Below are 20,214 nucleotides of genomic sequence, written 5' to 3' on the forward strand. Positions count from 1 at the left end.
CAGCAAGTATTAATAACTATTATTCAGGGTGCCACAGAGTTGAACGACCCAATGGTAAGACCCTACCGCATTTTATTGGAAAATAAAGAATAGATGGAAATAGGCAAGGTGCAAGTTCATTTGGGAGAGTTTGCTGAAAAATTTTAGTTAAGACTGAGCTTTGAAGGGTCAGGTATAGATGAAAAGATGAGGTTTGCTACCCAGTGGATAGCACTTGCCCATAGATATCTATTACTTTGAAGGATGTATGTGTTGAAATCAAACAGTTCGTGCTAACGAACTGTAGTAAGGAGCGACCTGGCTCAATAGTAACCAAAACTCTAAAAAACGGAATTTTTAAAACAATAGTTACATCAAGAGAATCGCATTTTAATGCTAATTTTAAATATAAAAATTTCATTAAGTTTAGACTTACCCATCAAAAGTTACGAGCCTGAAAAAATTTGCCTTATTTTAGAAAATAGAGGGAAACACCCCTTAAAAGTCATAGAATCTTAACAAAAATCATACCATCAGATTCAGCGTATCAGAGAACCCTACTGTGGAAGTTTCAAGCTTCTATCTACAAAAATGTGGAATTTCGCATTTTTTGCCACAAGACAGATCACGGATGCGTGTTCTTTTTTTTTTTTTTTTTTTTCTAGGGGTGATCGTATCGACCCAGTAATCCTAAAATGGCGTGCGAGGGCTCATTATAACGGAAATTAAAAGTTCTGTTGCCCTTTCTAAGTGATAAAAAAATTGGAGGGCACCTAGGCCCCCTCCCATGCTCATTTTTTTCCAAAGTCATCGGATCAGCCATTTTACTCAGCATAGTCGAAAAACCTAATAACTATTTCTTTGGGGACGACATACTCCTCCACAGTCCCCGTAGGAGGGGCTGCAAGTCACAAACTTTGACCAGTGTTTACACATAGGAATGGTTATTGGGAAGTGTACAGACGCTTTCCGGGAGATTTTTTTGGTTGGGGGAGGGGTTTGTGCGGGGGGGGGGGGGAACTTTCCGCGGAGGAATTTGTCATGGGAGAAGAAAATTTCCATTAAGGGGTGCAAGATCTTTTAGCATTTTTTTTTAAGAACAATAAAAAAATAAATATGGAAAAGTTTTTTCAACTGAAAGTTAGGAGCAGCATTAAAACTTAAAACGAACAGAAATTATTACGCATATGAGGGGTCAACTGTTTATTCTAAGGCCTTTGGGATTCAGGGGTTATTCTTAAGGGATTGGGACAAAATTTAATGCTTTTAAACAATTCGTGGTAACGAACTGTAGTAAGGAGCGACCCGGCTTAATAGTAACCAAAACTAAAAAAAAAATGGAATTTTTATACCAATATCAATAGTTTTTTACTTTTTTAAAAATTAGAGTTAAGAGAAAGATTCAAACTTTAGTGTAAAGAGCGGGGTGTTGATGAGGAAGCAGCCCCTTTCATATACGAAGTAATTTCTGTTCGTTTTAAGTTTTAATGCCGCTCCTTACTTTCCGTTAGAAAAACTTGTTTTTTGATTATTTAATTTCAAGTTTAGAACAGGCAAGGTGCTGAATAATATTTTGGTAGCTACAGTAAGTTTGAAAGAATAAAAAGGTCTGTGTTCGTGAATGAGTATTCGGAGCAAAAACATGCTAATTTTCACGGTAATTTTTATGAGTGGTCTGCATTGTGGCTTACATGTGTGAATGATATGCCTTCAGAATCGTGGGAATTTCAAAACGTTAGAAAGTCTATGCTATATGACTATTGACTATATGACTATTCTTTTAAAAAGGATTTATCTCAGTTTCAAACCAGTTATTGGTAAAGGACTTTTATTCTGATTTAATTAGACACTGAATTGTTTCAGTAGTTACGAAATAGTAAGAACATTTTTACGTCTTATAAATTATTAATAATATTCATTCAGTGTCTATAACCAAGTGGAATATCTGACGTCACTGAATAACTTGGATTAATTGAAGTTTTTGTCCGCTGCATAAATTGAATTTTCGGCATTATTAAAATAAGACATTTTCATATAAAATCAAAGAGCTGTATGCCAGTTGGGCAATAATAAGGATTATAGTGGCACAAAATTGTATCTATATCGGCAAGACATGTGAAAAGTATAGCTTTGAATTTGTTCAGTTCATTCCAAGGAATGTTTACATAAGGCCAGAATTCAGGGGATAGCCATATATATAACATAATGGATAACAGAGAGTATGTGCATTGCCCGGTAATGAACTTTTTGCAAAATAACTGGGAAGAAGGTATTGAAGACGCTACTATTATTCAGCACGCAATAGACTTTTTTGAATGCGGTGTTATTGCTGATGCGACAAGCAAATTTTGGGCGAACGTTGCGCCTAATGATAATTGCCCCCGGCGCATCGGTGCGAAAGCCTCTGCGAACAATGTGAAAGATATTCTTGATTTTATTAAGAAACTGGACTCTGAGGAGGTATCAACTCCGATTTATGTGATCAAGTCTCCAACCGAGGTCCCGGTTTTGCCCGCAGTCGCGTATTCTAGGCTGCCAACAAAGGTGAATCGTGTGGAACAACTACTCAAGGTCGTTGCCACCAATCTGGATGCTTATGAATTGAATTACCCCCAACTGCCGAAACCTGCAATTCCCGACTCGCATGCTACTATTGTTGTGTCGAACCTTCCATCTACCCTTTCGGACCCAATAAAACGAAAAGATCTGATAGATCAGATTGATGGACACGAATCAATCACTAACATTCGTCCCGTTCGTGACAAACTGTTTATCAATATAGATAAGTCAGTTGCTGAAGATTTCCGCTTATCGGTGACTGGTGCGTTTACTGGCTCTTCTGCGAAAGTTCTAACCAAGAAGTTTTACGGACTCCTGAAGGGAATCCCGCTTGATTTTGAACTGTCCCACCTGATATCGTGCCCTGGTGTTTCTGGTGCCTCTAGGCTTGGGAAATCGCTTGCAGTAAAACTTGAATTCTCCGATGCAACATCAAGAGTCGAAGCATTTAGATATGGTCTCAAAGTAGGATACGAAATCCTAAGTGTTTATGAGTTCAAAGCGATTCCCCGGTGCTGTAACAATTACCGATCCCCTGACCATCTCCAGTCGTCTTGTCCCAGTGTTACACCAAAATGTGCGCGATGTGCCGGTCCTCATGTTTCAGATAGAGACTCGCCTTGCAATTTGTCACCTAAGTGCGCAAACTGTGGAGGTGATCATGTTTCGTTTAGCCTCACTTGCCCTAAATTGAAAGCAATTATCAGTCGCAAGTTACCGAAAACAAACTAATGTCTGAATCAGTATCACTCGTGTCCTTCAATATTAATGGGACGAAAAACAAGGACCTGACCATTGATGAACTGTACAGTAAGTTTGACATTGTATGCTTTCAGGAACATCTTTTGACCGCAACGAGTGTTAATTTCCTGCGCCGCAGTTCCGCCCACTTTGTTTTCACAACAAATGCTAAATCTACTTTTGGAAGGCCTTCAGGGGGTTTAGCATGTATTATAAAACAAAAGCTCAGCTTTCTGTCTCCGTCATGCTATTTCTCTGATGAACATTTATTGGCTATAAGACTTGGTAAAACCGTTTTGATAAACACTTACCTGCCTCATGATGGGAAGAATATGACATCGCTTAATAAATTCTCCAAAGCATGCTCTAGTTTGAAAACTCTCCTTCAAAGTATAAGCAAAAATGGGTACGAATTTATTATTATTAGAGATATGAATACTGATGTAAAACGTGATTCTGCTCGTACTGTGAACCTACTTGATTGTCTCCCTGATTACAGAATAATTGCGAAGGATCTACCTTTCTCGTATGTGCATAATTCCGGCAGCTTATCGGATATTGATCACGTGATTTGTTCCCCGTTCATTACATCTTCAACAGTGCATGTCCACGAAGATGAGCAAGATATTGATCACCTTCCTTTATCGCTATGCTTTTCGATTAGAAAAGATAGTACTGACCAGGCCTGTGCTCCTGCCTCTAAATGGTTTGTGCGGAGTAATTGGAAAAATGCTAATATGCCATTATATATTTCAACCCTGGCCATTCTCCTTGGTTCTTTACGTGTACCTTTTCATCTAATCCAGCTGAGTGTTAGTCCTACTAAAAGTAATTACGATCTGAATCATTATTACAACCAAATCGTGTGGTGTTTAAAACGCGCTGAGGAGGTTGCTGTCCCTCGGGAGCGAGTGAGGAAAAGTACAAGGAAACCAATCTGGTCGTGTGACCCTGAGCTGAAAATTGTGAAAAATAAAGCTAAATTGTGGCTGCGTATATGGGTTGCTAACGGTCGACCATTAGCTGGGAATGTGTTTGAAATAAAACAAAAAACTAAGCGTGAGTTTAAGAAATGTCTGCGATCGAGCCGTTACAAAGGGTTAGACTGTCCTACCAATAAGAAAGATTGGGACAAAGTGATTAATTCAGCTAAATTAAATAACTCGGCAAATCCTAATTGCCCCATTACGCCTTCCGCGTGATCTGACCATTATTCAGTTATATTTTCCAAAGTGAATTATGCAGTGCACGCGCTTTATTCGAAATTGCTTGATTCGGTTCTCCCGCCTTCCCTGACTCAGGCACAAGTTATTCCCGTGTCAGTTGACGCTGTAATTGCATCTGTTAAGAAATTGAAATCAAGTTCTCTTGATATTGACGGTATCAGTGCTTGTCATCTAAAAATAAATTGCCCGTCTTTGTTTTTCCATTCACAGTTGTTTTTCCAAATGTGCCTTTGTTGTTCCCTCGTTCCTGATAGCTTTTTGTGTGGAACTGTCACTTCTGTACTTAAACGAGGTAAGACTCCTTTGGATTGTTCTTCTTACAGGCCTATCACGGTTGCTTGTAATTTTAGTAAAATCCTTGAATATATCCCACTTCCTTTCATAAGTATGAATGCTAATTTCGGGGAGAATCAGTTTGGTTTTCGGTCTGGCATTGGATGCCAGCACGTTCACCGTGCTCTTGCTTTCCTTCTTAAAGATGCTTCGGCTAAAGGGTATGGTCTTCATATTTGTGCTCTTGATCTTTCTAAGGCTTTCGATAGTGTTGTACATAGTCAGGCTCTTTACTCTCTTTATAGTCACGGTATTAACCTTTCAGTTATTTTTCTTCTAAAGTTTTGGTATAGTAATTCTTATCTCCGAATTAAAACTAATGGTGCCCTTTCATTTTCTAATGTTCTTGTTCGTCGGGGCGTACGGCAGGGTGGAGTGTTATCTCCTAGTATTTTCAAATTTTGTATCTCTGGTATTCTTGAGACTATTTCTTCTATGTGTTTTGTTGGTTCGAGTGATATTTCTTACCTTGCTTATGCTGATGACATTCTTCTAATTAGCCGGTCTAAACTTAGTCTATCGCAGATGGTTCATAAAGTTTCTTCTTCTCTTACTAAAATCGGTCTTTCGCTTAATGTTGATAATTGTGAGTATCTTTCTTTCAATGTTCCCTCTTCTCCTAGGCCTCTAATTTTTCAAAATTTTTCTATCCCTCATGTAGATTCGATCCGGTGGTTGGGTATTACACTTACAAAAAATCTTAAAACTCTTCGGGAGCGTGCTGTCTGGGATGCTAGAGTGAAAATCCAGATTGGTTACTCTAAAATTGTAGCTAATCGAGGGAAATACAATCGTATTGCCCTTGGTAAGCTTTATTCTACTTTTTCTGATCATTCTGTTCTTTACCTTTCTGGGCTTTACCCTATTTTTAAGAAAAAAGACATTAGCGATATTCGATCCTCTTATTTCCGTTTCTGTAAATTTTTTCTCTATCTTCTTCTATGGTATAGGAATCGAAAGATAATCAAAAAGTTCCATCTTCCGAATATTACTGAGAAGCTGACTGATCTACACAAAGAGCTCTCGGAAACGGCATATCGGCATTTGTCGCCTCACCACGGTCTGATCCGTTTGTATGATTAATGTCTTTTGTTGACTCTCGTTTTTTTTGTATCACATTTTTGTTTTTGTTTTTTATTTGTTTTCCGTTTTTCTTCAAGTCTTTACTCCACTATTTATCTTTTTGATGTAAGTGGGTTACAAATAAATATTATTATTATTATTATTATATCATTTTCACGGCAGTGGTCTAGTAGTAGTTCGGTTTACTCGTGTAAAAGTTTATTCTGATACTGATTATGAGGTCTTTAATAAAAAAAAAAGAGGCTAAAATGGTTAAATTAGTTTTTAGAGATTTGGAATGACAGGCTGTCCAAAATTGGGAAGCTTAAAAATTCAGCTGGGTTCAAAAAAAAAAAAGACGGGCATCCTTGAATCTTGGACATTTCAGAACATCTCTTGAAAAACGTCTTGTTTGATCACAAGGAGCAATATAAAAAGAAGTTGATGCTTCGGAGGGGAAGTAAAGAGTGAACATATAAGCAATGTTAGGTGGGGCTTGAATTGTGTTCGAGAGAAACTAACTCTAATTATCATATAACCTACTTATTAAGTGTTTTCTTTTAGGCCCAGAAAGACTGTTACTCAATTTTGAAGAAATTGGTGGAACTATGGGGTAACAATGGACCTCCGGACTTTGATGAGTTTCTATACAATCAGATTGTTCCAGCTTGCTTTTTAGGTCCTTTAAGGGAAACGTTTGACCTGTCAGATGCACAGACTCTTTTAGCATTGAATGAAGCCTCTGCTTGCCTAAAACTAATATATGACCAGAAAGTAAGTTTTTAAACCTACTTTTATTTTATCCAGTCATCTTATTATCATCTTTTTGAATGACCAAGCTATTTAAGCACCTCAATGCCAGCGACCACATTCTTTGAATTAAATTTTTTTTTCGTGGAACAGAAATCCGAAAGGGGGTTTAGAATAGGCTGCAACTATCCAGGTTGAAAGTGCAGGATTGTAAGATGATTTGCTACTAATTACAGAATCACATTATGGGCCTCAAATTCTAATGGATGGGTGATCACTTTCCTTAGGGATCGGCATCCACGTATAAACGCTAGTAAATCTCAATCCGTGTGCCTTCAGTCACAGGGAAAGACAAAGTGGCACAAGATTTTGGGAGAAGCATCGAGTGCCCGCATGGCTACGCAGCAGGAGACCCGTACCTATTGCGACCGCTTGTGTGATCGTCTCCCAGAGTTATCTGGGGGTTCAAATACGGCCAGATGGAAGTTGTATTACAAAGGAATTCGGGTTCACGTCTTCATTGGCTTGTCTAGTCAGGGCCCTCGTCATAGGGGCATACAAAGTATGGTTGATGAGGCTCCTGTTCGATGCTTAGTTTTTTGCGTATCTATGGCTGACATCAATACCAAATGATTGGACAATATGATACTTCCCCAATACTAAATAATTAAGCTCAAAGATAGCTTTTTTCTTTTGTGTATATATGTTTTGTTTGCGCGTTAATTATCATCCAATCGTTCATGAGAAAGAAAGAGAAGTTCTCATAGGCTACTTAGGATTGAGTATTTGTAGAAAAACTTTAAAAAAAAAAAAACAACAAGTAAGCATTGTTTATTAGTTGTTCGGCTTGTATTTTGGTCTCTGAACATAATTTCTGTTTATTAAAGGTAACACCAAATTGAAAATACGTCAATCATGAATAAAAATCAATGGACAATAGTTAAATTATTTAAAAGATTAGAAAAATTAAAAGATGAAAATAAAAGTTAGTTCCAGAATCTAGCCTTTTTTCTAATTCTTCTCTAGCAGGTCTCTTCCTTTAGCAGCTTATGGGCTAGTACTTGACAGGAACTAGCCCAATAATAGTTTTTTTTTTTTTTTACTCTAGGTGACATTTTTAGTTTACTAACTTGACCTTCAAATAGTATCATAAAAAAAAGATGTTTGTAGAAGTATCTAAAGTCTATAGGAAAATTTATCCTTGCTGTGAATAAATTATATGAAAGAAAAACATTAATTAGAAACCTGTTTGTCTCTCAAAAGTAGTCTGTATCCCAATAAAAAAAAGAAGTGAATTATGGCCTATTTACATTGATTTTTTTTTATGGAAATAAGGTTTACTCGCCAGTGTCACATATGGCAGAAAACTATGTTTACATCACTATCATCATCTATGTTTTTTTTTTTTATAAGTTCGGCCCTCCTTTATGAACTTCTAAGCCCCTTTCTCTTTGTAAGGACATGGATAGACTTTCTTTATACCTGATGGTCATCTGGTAGAAGAAGAAGGTCTGGAAGGGGCTTAGAAGGGAAGTTTCTCCTTTCTATGGGGCGAGGCTCACCTCGAGTAACCGTTAATCTTGTCTTCGAAAATAATCTTTGGCGATGGGGTTGACTCATCTTTTGCATTCTCCGAGCTGCTGCAGTTTCTGGATTTTCAAGAGATTTGTTTGACTTTAAGAGGTCAAGGTTTGAGACTATCAATTTAAGTTGATCTGTGCCCCATTGACTATCGAGACTATCTGCGCCCCAGTGACGCAGTGGAGACATTTACGCTGAAAAGCTTCTAGTTTGGAACTGACATCTGCATTCAGCATCCAGACTTTGCATGCGCAGGTAACAATCATATTCCTTGAAGTTTGCTTTTCAAGTAACTATAATTTGACAAAAAAAAGTGAAAGTTTAATGCTTTTTAGTTATAATACTTTTAATGTTGTTTTCATTGTCTTTTCGCTTTATTTAAGGGGGAAGAAGCTATAGAGTTTTTGCAGTCACAGTACCTACCAAGATTGGACTTTCGGTCCAATTATTTTCGGCCCCTACCGGCACCGAAAATATTAGAATTTTGTCAGGCTCTTAGAATGGAAGCTAAGCTATTCAAGCAGTTTTTAAAGGTAAGTCTCTGTTTGCTGTTTTCAATCTTCCCCAACAAAAAAACTTAATATGAATAAGTGAAAGAAGGAAAGAAACCAAGATACCCAGGGTGCTATAATATTTGATGCTAAACTGACAATGTCCCTTCTAGGCAATACTTAGCCTGGCCCTTACCTTAGGCAAGCAAATCACTGTAGAAAAAATCCACTTTTCAGTGGTTGAAGACCTTGTAGAAGGTGAGTGGGGATGGATGTATCCCATTCAGACGTAATATACTGACTGCATTAATTACCTAATAATCCTGCGTTCACACCTATGCTATTTTTAGTTTTTTAAGAATTTGCAAGGCTTGAAAAGCGCCAGCAAATGCAGCACTGAAACCGAACTTGATATATAAGTGAATCAGATTTGTAACAGTTGAAAGCTTCTTGTGTCAAAGATTGCTATTAGAAGCGGTCTGGATTAGTTATTGGAAAGTAACCCTTGCTAACCCTAGAAAATGCAGGATAACTGAGCATAAAAGACGTCATATAAACAAAATGTCCATCTTTTAAAAACTGGTAAAAACATGTGAAATTGTGTGCGGAGAACAAAAAGAGATAGTAATGTGAAATGTGGCACACCTTCAGGAGTTTGTAGATAAGTCATATTTACACTGATTAATGATAATGTTCGCCTTGTTACCTATAGCGTTTTAGTTAACAAGTTGTCGGATAGGTATTTGTTGTTTTTATTGACTTACATCGAGAGGGGGCTTAATCGGATTATTCGGATAAGGGAGGTTAGAATGTACTCCTACAGCCCGACCATCACCGTCACGTTCTTCTTTTCTGCAAAGTCAACTTGGCAACTACATTTTTTCCTGACCAACTAGCGTGAATACCAAGCAATAATTTATTTATTAAATTTATCAATGGAGCAAATTAGAATTTAATACCTATTTTGCTTAAAAAAAAGTTTTAACTTAGACTGTGACTGTACAACAAATTTAAATGGCATCGATTTATAAAACTGGAAGTTGTTTCCACGATTCAAACTTATCAGTTTATGTAGACAGGGCAGGGAGACTGCGAAAAATAATTTGAAAGCTAAGACTAAATAATCCTTTCAAGGAAAAAAAAAGGATAAAATTCAATTACTTCAAATATGATTATCTTTTGTATGAATTAGTTTTTTTTTTAATATTGCACATCTTAGGGTTTTAGTTTATCTAATCATGGTGAAAATGAAACCACAAATTGTTAGTGTTTGAACTTACTTGAATGAAAAGTATTGTCAAATTTTTTAACTCATTAGTTTTGCTCATTCATTTTTACTGTTCAACGGTGCCATTTGCTTGTTCATTTCACAGTTCAACGTAGCAACATTGGCAAATATATGGTAAGTGTATAAACTTTATAATTTAAAAAACATCCTAAAGAAAACTTCAGAGATAATCTTGCACTATAACTGCCAAAAACTGGAAAAGGAAGTTTATTTTTGAATTAAAAATTTGATTCTAATTTTTTCAAATTTTAAGATGTATAGTTGTGTAAGTTTCCGATAATCAAATATCATTTTCAATTTCTCTGTACTTTAATTATTGCTTTTAAGAAAAACAAAAAGAAACTGCAAATGTATATAACCATGGTAATAATTTAAACCATTACTGTACCTAATCTGAATATATTTTATCTTGGGGATGATGAAAGATTAAACCGCTTAGTTATGTAATGAGGAGAGGACCTTGTGGAGAAGATAGCCAAGAATTAAAATCAGGCTTGTGCATACCATTGAGCTCTGAGAAACTTCCTGTTTTGTCCATTTATCTGCTTTAAAAATCTTTCTCTCTTAAATATTTTTGACTTTAAATTGGATCGTAGAATAGTTTACGGTGGCTACTATTTGTTGTAATTTAGGTTCGGTTGGAGTTTGCCTTCATATTTCATTGCAGTTTGTGTGTGTTATACGTCTAATTAGTTGATTTCTATTCTTTTTTGGTCCTTTTAAATTTGTCATCCTATATTAGCCCTTTATTCTTTTCTTAGTTTTTTATTCTGCTCTTGAATTTTCAAGAGCTTTATTTTAACTTTAAGTGAGGGCAGTGATGAAAAAGAAATAACATGGAAATCACTTCAACTTTTCGATTCAATGTTAATATTTTTTTGGGAGAACAAAAATTGTGGCTGCTTTTCTTGAATTAACATTTCATTAATTAAGTCGTAATTCAGGCATCAACTATTTTAAAAACATCCTAATTCCAAGCCGAAGTGATAACAAATGTAACTTTCCGTTGTTATCTTTATGTCACGATGCAAGTCGTGTTCCGGGCCTACAAGCCTTCGTGCCCACCTGAGGGAGGTCTGCTGAGACGGACGGAATCCCAAGGACCCAAAGGTTCGATATTATGAGTCGTGGTTTGCACTTATGTCAGACTGTGCCTGTTATACATGGCTATGCACCGTTAAATTTGATGACGTTTCTATATTAGGGATATTTTCCTCTTAGCTGGCTGTCTTTTTTTTTTTTTTTTTTTTTTTTTTTTTTTTTTTTTTTTTTTTTTTTTTTTTTTTTAATATATGTATTTTTTTTTTTTTAAATATATGTATTACAAGCCCAGATGGGCTGAATTCTTGTTTCGGAATTATGTAAATTTGCTTTATTAAATTTAATTGTTTTGTATATGTATTTTAATTGTTGTATGATAAATCATTGAAGAAGTTATTTTTTTCAGGCACGTAGGGGACACAAGTTTGTTTCGTATCCTGAAGTAAAGTAAAGAAAGGCCGTACAAGAGGGGGACTGTCTTTATGAGAAAGGGTTTTCCGTGGCTGGGCTTTATGCTGCATTTCTTTAAAACAGAGGCAGAGCGAAATTCATCTTTGCCAACTTACCTTTGTTTTAAGAAACAGAGACTATGGACTTCTCCTGTTTAAAAAATTATTCGTAGGTCTTTTCTTGATGGATTCAGTTTTATAGCCTGACTCTTCTTGTAAAATACCAGGGTGGCAGATTAGATAGGTGTAATCGAGTAGATGGGGAAGAAAAAGGGCACGAATACTTATTAAGAAGGGGGTGTCAAGCCTATTAAGGAGCTTAGGTACGGAAATAGAAGTGTAAGCTTTGTGGATGATGTTTTAGCATTGATGTCCCATTTTAAGTTGGAAGAAAACACCACTCCAAGTAACTTAAGAATGTGGAAATTCCAGAAATGATATGAATAAAAAAATGAGTGAGATTCAAGGAACTTATTAGTAGCATTATGGGCCTAGAAGGGTTGCGCTCTTAAAAATATTTAAAATCATTTTTTGTGGGAGGCTTTGAGCCAACCTTTTGGGGAAGGCTCCCCTTATTCCTGCGTAAAAAATTTGGCTTCTTTTTAACGAAGGGGTGGATACTCTGAGCCTCCTAGGGGTCCCCTACCTGGATATGTCCTTGGTCCACATAGCAATGGAAAATACAGTTTCTTGCTCGATTTATTATTTATATGAACTCTTCGTAACAGGTTTATTTTTCGATCTTATTCCCCCCCCCCTTTTTTTTAACAAATAAGCTAAGATTGGTATATCATTTTTCGATTATAAAAGCTGTTTCGATGATTTGATTGCTGATTTTGCTTTTTTCGGTTATTTTTAGTTTTATTCACTCAAATATTTCGAAGTTTTTATTGTTTATCTTTTCTAGGCTTTTTTTCTGGAAGGAAAGGGGTAGCAGAGAATTCAATGATTTGGACGTTATGAAATTATTGTTTTACTTTGTGAAAGTTGCTTATTCTTTCAAAATTTGCCATCGTTCAAATATATTTCCTTGTTTGTGACTTTTGTTGAACTTTTAGTTTTTATTGTAGTAATACAAGGAAGATAATTCATAGAATAATAGGATATAGAAGTAGATTTATTCAATAGCCGCTTAAATGTTTTTTGTATGCTTGAGCAGGAACTGTTGCTCTCTGGCCTATACTTCTGGATCCCTTCGTTTTTAATTGGGTCTCGATGCTTACAATATTTTAAATAAAATTGGAATTTGGACGTTTGCACCTCATGAGTTTTATGTGTTAAATTAGACCTAGAAATTATGATAAACCATTTGCCATGAGTAGTTGCCTTGAAATTAGGCTATATTCACTAAAAAAAAAAGAAGAGATATTCACTTAGCATGACATGCATTTAAAACTATTTATAAAACGAGGAAATTGAACTGCCTGAAATGGAAATTACAGACAACCTAAGTGAAAAAAGGCTTAGGAGTAGAAAAAAGGATATATATATATATATATATATATATATATATATATATATATATATATATATATATATATATATATATATATATATATATATATATATATATATATATATATATATATATATATATATATAGAGAGAGAGAGAGAGAGAGCTATAGAGGGACTTCTGCTGACTTAGACACTACTGGAAGAGCTCGGTATTTGATCCTTAAAGAAGAGATCGCCTAATATACAATATTATTAGGATAATAAATTAGGATATATTCATTCAGAGGGAAAAATGAGGTATTAAGGCAAAAAATAGCACTCCTAATGAATAGAATTTTTAACATCTCTTGGCGACGCAGTGGGTTTGATCTCAGGTTGGTAATACGGAGCTCAGAGCTCGAACTCAGCTGCACCAACACATCGCAGTACTTGGAATTTAATTCCAGTGATATAACTATGCTAAGGAACGACTGCATGAATCCAAGATTTCAATAGATAGAATAGATGTCTGTGTAGAATAATAGATAGATAATAGCTCTGATAGATAATATATAGGTTTGTAGAATAGATAGTTCAATAAATCAATAGATTTCAATAGATAACTCTGAGATATGAAAATGACAATGGCGATTATGACTGTTTTGGCCCACAATATCTTTGAAAATCCAGATTAGTTAGCTCTTTTTGATGAGGCAACTTTAATATTTGCAGCAAATGGCTTACCACAATCTTATAGAGAGGCTATGGAAATTAATAAAAAATACGTATTATAAGCAAGAGACCATGCTTTTAGTAGATACTTGAGGCATTTATTTAAACCGAATTTACAATAACTTAGTATTTGGATATTCAAATAATATTTTCCCTAATTTCAAACTAAGATCATCTGACCACATTTTTAGGGAAAAGAATTGTTGTCCAGTTTGTTTGGTAAGTGGTTTTTCATTTATTTTGGCTTTGTTTTTTGTTTGTTTGATTCAGTGTTTTCCTGCTCTGTTTGAGTTTACTTCAAAAGGTTAGTTTTTCTTCTTCTTTTTTTTGCACTGAAGACGGCTTGGCCGAGGTCCTTGCCAAATATCTGCTTTTGTCATTTTTGGTTCTTTTCTGTCCACGGGCTGAAAATTTTGTTATGCGTCAAGATGTAGAGTCAGAGGCGATATAAGGCAAAATAGTGCTGAGGGGGCCAAATGATGTGCTATACGTCTGAAAAAAAAACTAACTTTAAAAGGAAGATATCTTTGATATATAGCCTATATATATTTCATGTAAGACTAATGAAACTAAACTGATCGCTACTGACGTAATGATACAAGAAAAAAAAAATCCTGGGAAGCTTGAGTAATAGTGCATTTTTAATTTTATAATGAATAGTAACTATAAGTATTTCTTATAAACTCGTTTTTAAAATTTGCTAAAAAAAAAGGTTTTTTTTTCGAGTATGAATATAAGTGAATTCGAGGGGTCCATAATGGATTAGGCTTTGCATTACATAGATGTTAAATTATTTTAAGCTGTAAATGCTTAAATGAAAAAGCTGGTGAATTGAAAACAAGTTAAAAAGATCAAGTTATATAAAGCCCAATCCGTTTTGCGCCGCTAGTTTTGTCTAATATCCATAGATCCTAAAAAAAGGGCATTCCAATAATACAAATTGAAATTTTAACTTGTTGACATTTTGGACTTTTTGATTACAGTAAAATCGCTTTTAAACATGGTAATTTACTGTTTTAGGCATATTTCCGATGCTTCCATATTAGAGAAAATGAAAAAGATTTATAATAGCTCCACCGTGTCTGAATATGTACAGAACGTGAGTCATTCCTTACTTCTATTACATAAGAAAACTAGTTTTTTTTACTGAAAGTAAGGAGCGACATTAAAACTTAAAACGAACAGAAACTACTCCGTATATGAAATCCGCAATCCCTCGCTCTTTACGCTAAAGCTTTTAATTGTTTTTAAAAGCAGAATTGTGGCAAAAAGTCAAACTTTAGCGTAAAGAGCGAGGGATTGCGGAGGAGACAACCCATTTCATATACGGAGAAGTTTCTGTTTGTTTTAAGTTTTAATGTCGCTCCTTACTTTCAGTTAAAAAAACTAGTTTTTTTTTGTAATTTCTGAACGTTTTTGAATTAATGTATGTTTGATTTTGGCTCTCACCACATAAATTATTAAAATGTAATTTGCATATTAATTCCTTTTTTGGCTAAATGGCTTTCTCTTAGTTTTGATCAGACGATTTTGAGAAATAAGGGATGGGGAAGGACGCCTAATTGCCATGCAATTTTTCGGTTACTTAAAAAGGCAACTATAAATTTTAATTTTTAACGAATTTTTTTATTAGTAAAAAATATACGTAACTTAAGAATTAACTTACGTAACAAACTTTTATATTCTTTAATTTTTATTATGTATATGGGGGGGGGGGGTTTGTGCCCTTGTTAATACCTCATTCTTTACACTAAACCGTAAGTTTTGTCCCAATGCTTTAAGAATGACCCCTGAATCAGAAAGGCCGTAGAATAAATAGTTGAAATTACTAAAAATACTATAGCATAAAGAGCGAGGTATTTATCTCCTCCTAAATACCTCGCTCTTTATGCTAAAGTATTTTTAGACCCCCTCATATGCGTAATAATCTCTGTTCGTTTTAGGTTTTAATGCTACTCTTTACTATGTTTATTTTTTCATTGTTTTTTTTATAGTAATTTTAGAAAATCCTGCGCCCTTTTCGTTGAATTTCTGTTCCCCACGACATATTTTTCCAAGGAAAGATCCTCCCACATAGCCCCCTCCTCTCAACCCCACCCCCAAAACAAAACAAAAATCCCCTGAAAACGACTTTACACTTCCCAATAACCATTATTATATGTAAACACTGGTCGAAGTTTGTAACTTGCAGCCCCTCTCTCTGGGGGAGTAAGTCATTCCCAAAGACATAGTTATTTTGGTTTTTGACTATGCGGAACAAAATGGCTATCTAAAAATTTTGATCTGTTGACTTTGGAGAAAAAATGAGCGTGGGAGGGGACCTAGGTGCCCTCCAATTTTTTGGTCACTCAAAAAGGGCACTAGAACTTTTCATTTTCGTTAGAATGAGTCCTCTTGCGACATTCTAGGACTACTTGGTCGATACGATGACCCCTGGGGAAAAGAAAAACAAACAAATAAACACGCACCCGTGATTTGTCTTCTGGCAAAAAATACGAAATTCCATATTTTTGTAAATAGGAGCTTGAAAAATTTTGCTATAGGGTTCTCTGATACGCCGAATGTGGTGGTGTGATTTTCGTTAAGATTATGTGACTTTTAGGGGGTGTTTTCCCCTATTTTCTAAAATGAGGCAAATTTTTTCAGGCTCGTAACTTTTAATGACAAAGACTAATTTTGATGTATATTTTAGCATCAAAATTCCGTTTTTTTAGAGTTTTGTTTACTATTGAGCCGGGTCGCTCCTTACTACAGTTCGTTACCACGAACTGTTTGATACTAGCAGTTTGAAAAATATAAATAAGAGTTTGAGACACTAGTCAGATGTTCAAAATGACAATTTTAACGACACGAAAATTTATTCCATGACAATTATGCTTTTTAATATTGGCAAACATTAGCCAAATGCTTCTTCACAAGAAAAGAAATAGACAAGATATACAAACTCTACATACTTATCACTAAAATTTTAAGTTTTGTAACGATTTGAGACGTAATTCAGAAGTCTCTTCGTTTTTGTTAAGCTGTAAAATTACGTGAAAAAAATGCTTACCTTCTCCATGACACTGCCAACTGAACACTATAGTATTAATTAATTTTCCTAATCTCCATAAATAATCAGAATCCTGTTCATTGTCAATAACGATTACTTCCGCCTCATGGAATAAACTAAAGAGATTAGATAAGCTTGAGCTTAGCCCTGGAGTCCATTCTTTTAGCTACAACCTCAATCACAATCACAATCTATCTCAAGCAAGTGTTAATCCTTCATAAATCGAATAAACAAGGTAACGAAACGTTTATTAGCAATTAACAAGATTTCTCCACTATATGAACACACCAATAACGTCTAAGCATTCACTGACCAGGTTGGAATCGGACATTTCGTATAAAATCTGTAAAAAGCACAGCTTTTTATTCAAGTAAAGTTGTGTACAAACTAACATTATTTTTACTTGGGAGTTACACTTACAGTCTGCTTTAATTAAAAAATATATATAATTAAAGTAAATTAATTACGATTAAAATAGTTAAAGTAAAAGTGGATTACTTAATTTGTTATGTTTAATTAGTTAAATTACCTATTCAAATTACTAACTAATTAATTAGTTAGTTAAAGTAAATGTCAATTACTGAATCAATGTATTAGTTGCTCAATTATTTAAATAGTTGATTTGTATAATTAGTCAGTAATGGTCATTTATTTAGTTAAATAATTAATTGAGTATTTACTTACTAGGCCAATCGATGATTATAGCTTGTGTAAATGTGTTCAAATCGGGACTATGTCTAAAATTTGTCCCTATTGCAAGGCCTTAGCTGTAGCCACTTCAACATTTCCTAAAATCAGTCCCAAGTAGAATTAATCACAGTCGCAAGCAACTGCAGTCACAGTACCGAGTACTCCAAGTCGTATTCGCAGTTGCAAGTAGTCACCAACACAATTGATCTTTAGTCACAGTCGCAAGTGATTGTAGTCACCGTGGTCGAATTCCCATTTGCAGTCACAGTAACATTAGTAGTATTAGTGACCCTAAAAGTTTCAATTTACTACCCTAAACAATTCCTAAGATGCTGCATATACACCTTTCATAGCCTGTTTAATTTTGTTCAGTATCCCCTTCAATGTTTCCGGAAAGAAGTTGAATGTAGAAGTAGTTGCAGTTGCAAGTAGTCACAGTTGCAAGTGTTTGCCATCACAAGTATTCTTGGTCCCAGTCACATGCAGTAGCAGTTATAGTCGCAAGTAGTCACAGTTGCCGTAAGAGTAGTAGTAGTATTAGGAGAATTAGTAACCTAGAAAGTTTCAAGTTAATACCCTTAACCATTCCTAAGTTATTGCAGATATGCGTATTTGATAACCTGGTTATTGTCTTTTGGTTTAGTTCAACATACCCCTCATTATTATTTGAAATTTTATCTTAATACCATTAGCCTTTACTGATACACCTAGGATCAATCAATCCCCTCATTCTTAATGATACATCCTGCAATCAAAAATTTGGCAAATGCATAATTTAAATTCCTTGCCCTAGGGGATACTAAGGCCTGGCCTCTCAGAGGTATAATTATTTTTTTTTCAATTGTTCATCAACCTACCCCTCAAAATGATCTGAAAGTTTCAACTTAATGACCTTAGCCCGTTCCTTCGACCACCATCATGCATACGGTGCGTTTTGATTTTGTTCGTCACCCCCTCAGCATTTTCTGAACCTTTCATATTAGCACCTTTGGCCTTTTTGGTGACCTAGGATCAACCACCCCTTCCTTTTCGCAATAACAAACCTTACATATATATAACGAACAAGCTGCATAACTTACAGCCCTTATCCCACGGGCTGTGAAGGATTAAGTGATCCCTGGAGGCCTTATTAGATCTTTTGACTGTTCTGAAGAAAATGGATTTTTCAAAATTCAATCAGTGTTGAGGGGAGAAGCATATAAAATGGGCAGGAGGATGGTTGCCCTTCAGTTACTATTCAATATCCTCCTCGACATGCCCTGAAAGTTTCATCTTGAGACCCTTAGCCTTTTTTTTACTGCCATCATGCTTAGGCCTATAGTGTGTTTGGATTTTATTCAACATTCACGAAAGTATTTTCTGAAAGCTTCATCTTAGTGCTCTAAGCCTTTTTGGAGACCAAGGATCAAATATGCCCCCTTTTCGCAATACAAATTTTATGTGTAAAATGTAGGAAACTTGTGTAGCTTACAGCCCTTGCCCCAAAGAATGTGAGGGATTAAGTCATCCCCTGAGGCATAGCTATTTAACCTTTCAAATATTTGGAAAAATAGCCTTTTCAAAATTTTTATTGCTGTTGAAGGGAAAACATCTAAAAAGAGCAGGGGTCCAATTTTCTTCAATTCCTCTTTAACATTCCCCTCTACATATCCCGACATTTTCGACTTAATACCCTCAGTCCGTTCCTTTAATATTCCTGGTAGGCTCTTTTGACAACCAGTATGCACATAGCGAGTTTTGATTTCGTTCAACGGGCCTCTAAATTTTTTTTTGAAATATTCACCTTAATTTTTTAACCCTTATTGGAGACCAATGATCAGATAAATCATATTTTAAAAATAAAAACCATGTATCTTGACATTCGACAACTAGCATAATTTATTTTGTCTTGCCTTGGAGACTTTTGGGGATTATCAACCCAGGAGATATAGTTATTTGATCTTTGGACAGATTTGAACAAAATGGCTATCTTGAAATTCTGATCGGATGTCTTTGGGGGATTGCAGTCGAAAAAAAGGATGGAAGGGAGGCTGGTTGCCATCCGGCTATTTTTGAGTCCTAAAAAGTGCACTAAAGCTTTGGAATTTCTATCGCATGAACTCCTTACAAAGTTCTTGTGACAACCTCTTCAATATAAAGTGCCTCTAGGGGAAAAATTAAAAGCAAATAATAAGATTACAATGAAGTTTCATGGCTCTATGCTACAACGATAGAATGTTCACTCTGACTCTAGATAAATACATTAAAGTAATTGGTGGCATAATGAGAATAATATTGCTGTTATTAATCTTGGAAGGGGTGTCGGTTGCTGGCTTAGTGTTGAATAAGGATAGAAGCAGAGTTGTGACCGCTACCTTTTTAAATGGATTGCCACTATGGACTTTATTCTAAAAAAAAAACATGGAAAAAGCTATCGAATACAATAGAATGAATATTGATACAATGGAAAAGTAAAACCCTTATAGACTAAGATGACACAGATGATTTGAGTGTTCTAGATACAACTATAGGTCTGACAATTAATGTTTTGGAAAATAAGTCACTTAGACTAAGAATGAATGAAGGTGAAGATGTGATTTTGGATGATAAGAAGATCAATCCGATGGATTATCCCAGATGGTTTAATTAGTGGAGATAGTGGATGTAGTGAATATATATAAGCAGAATAGTCAAGACCCACAGTATATCCTCATAGTTGAACAGTTTTTGGAAGAATAGGAAGACAAGTTTACGAGCCAACATTAAAGTATTGGAAGATACGGTAGTAAAAAAAGTCAAATATGGCTCTAAAAAATGAGCGCTTC

General features: G+C 35.2%; 1 protein-coding gene across 1 annotated transcript in view; it reads left to right on the top strand.

Moving 5' to 3' along the window:
* Positions 1-12,540, top strand: part of LOC136035767 (exportin-T-like) — a 77,506-nt gene extending 64,966 nt beyond the window's left edge. The window contains exons 2-5 of the mRNA XM_065717737.1: positions 4-54; positions 6,465-6,674; positions 8,615-8,764; positions 12,408-12,540. Of these exons, the coding sequence (XP_065573809.1) occupies positions 4-54; positions 6,465-6,674; positions 8,615-8,764; positions 12,408-12,434 (438 nt within the window). The 3' untranslated portion in view covers positions 12,435-12,540. The remainder of the gene's footprint in view (positions 1-3; positions 55-6,464; positions 6,675-8,614; positions 8,765-12,407) is intronic.
* Positions 12,541-20,214: the final 7,674 nt, after the last annotated feature.

Source organism: Artemia franciscana, chromosome 14 (assembly GCF_032884065.1).
Source record: "Artemia franciscana chromosome 14, ASM3288406v1, whole genome shotgun sequence".
NCBI lineage: Eukaryota > Metazoa > Arthropoda > Branchiopoda > Anostraca > Artemiidae > Artemia > Artemia franciscana.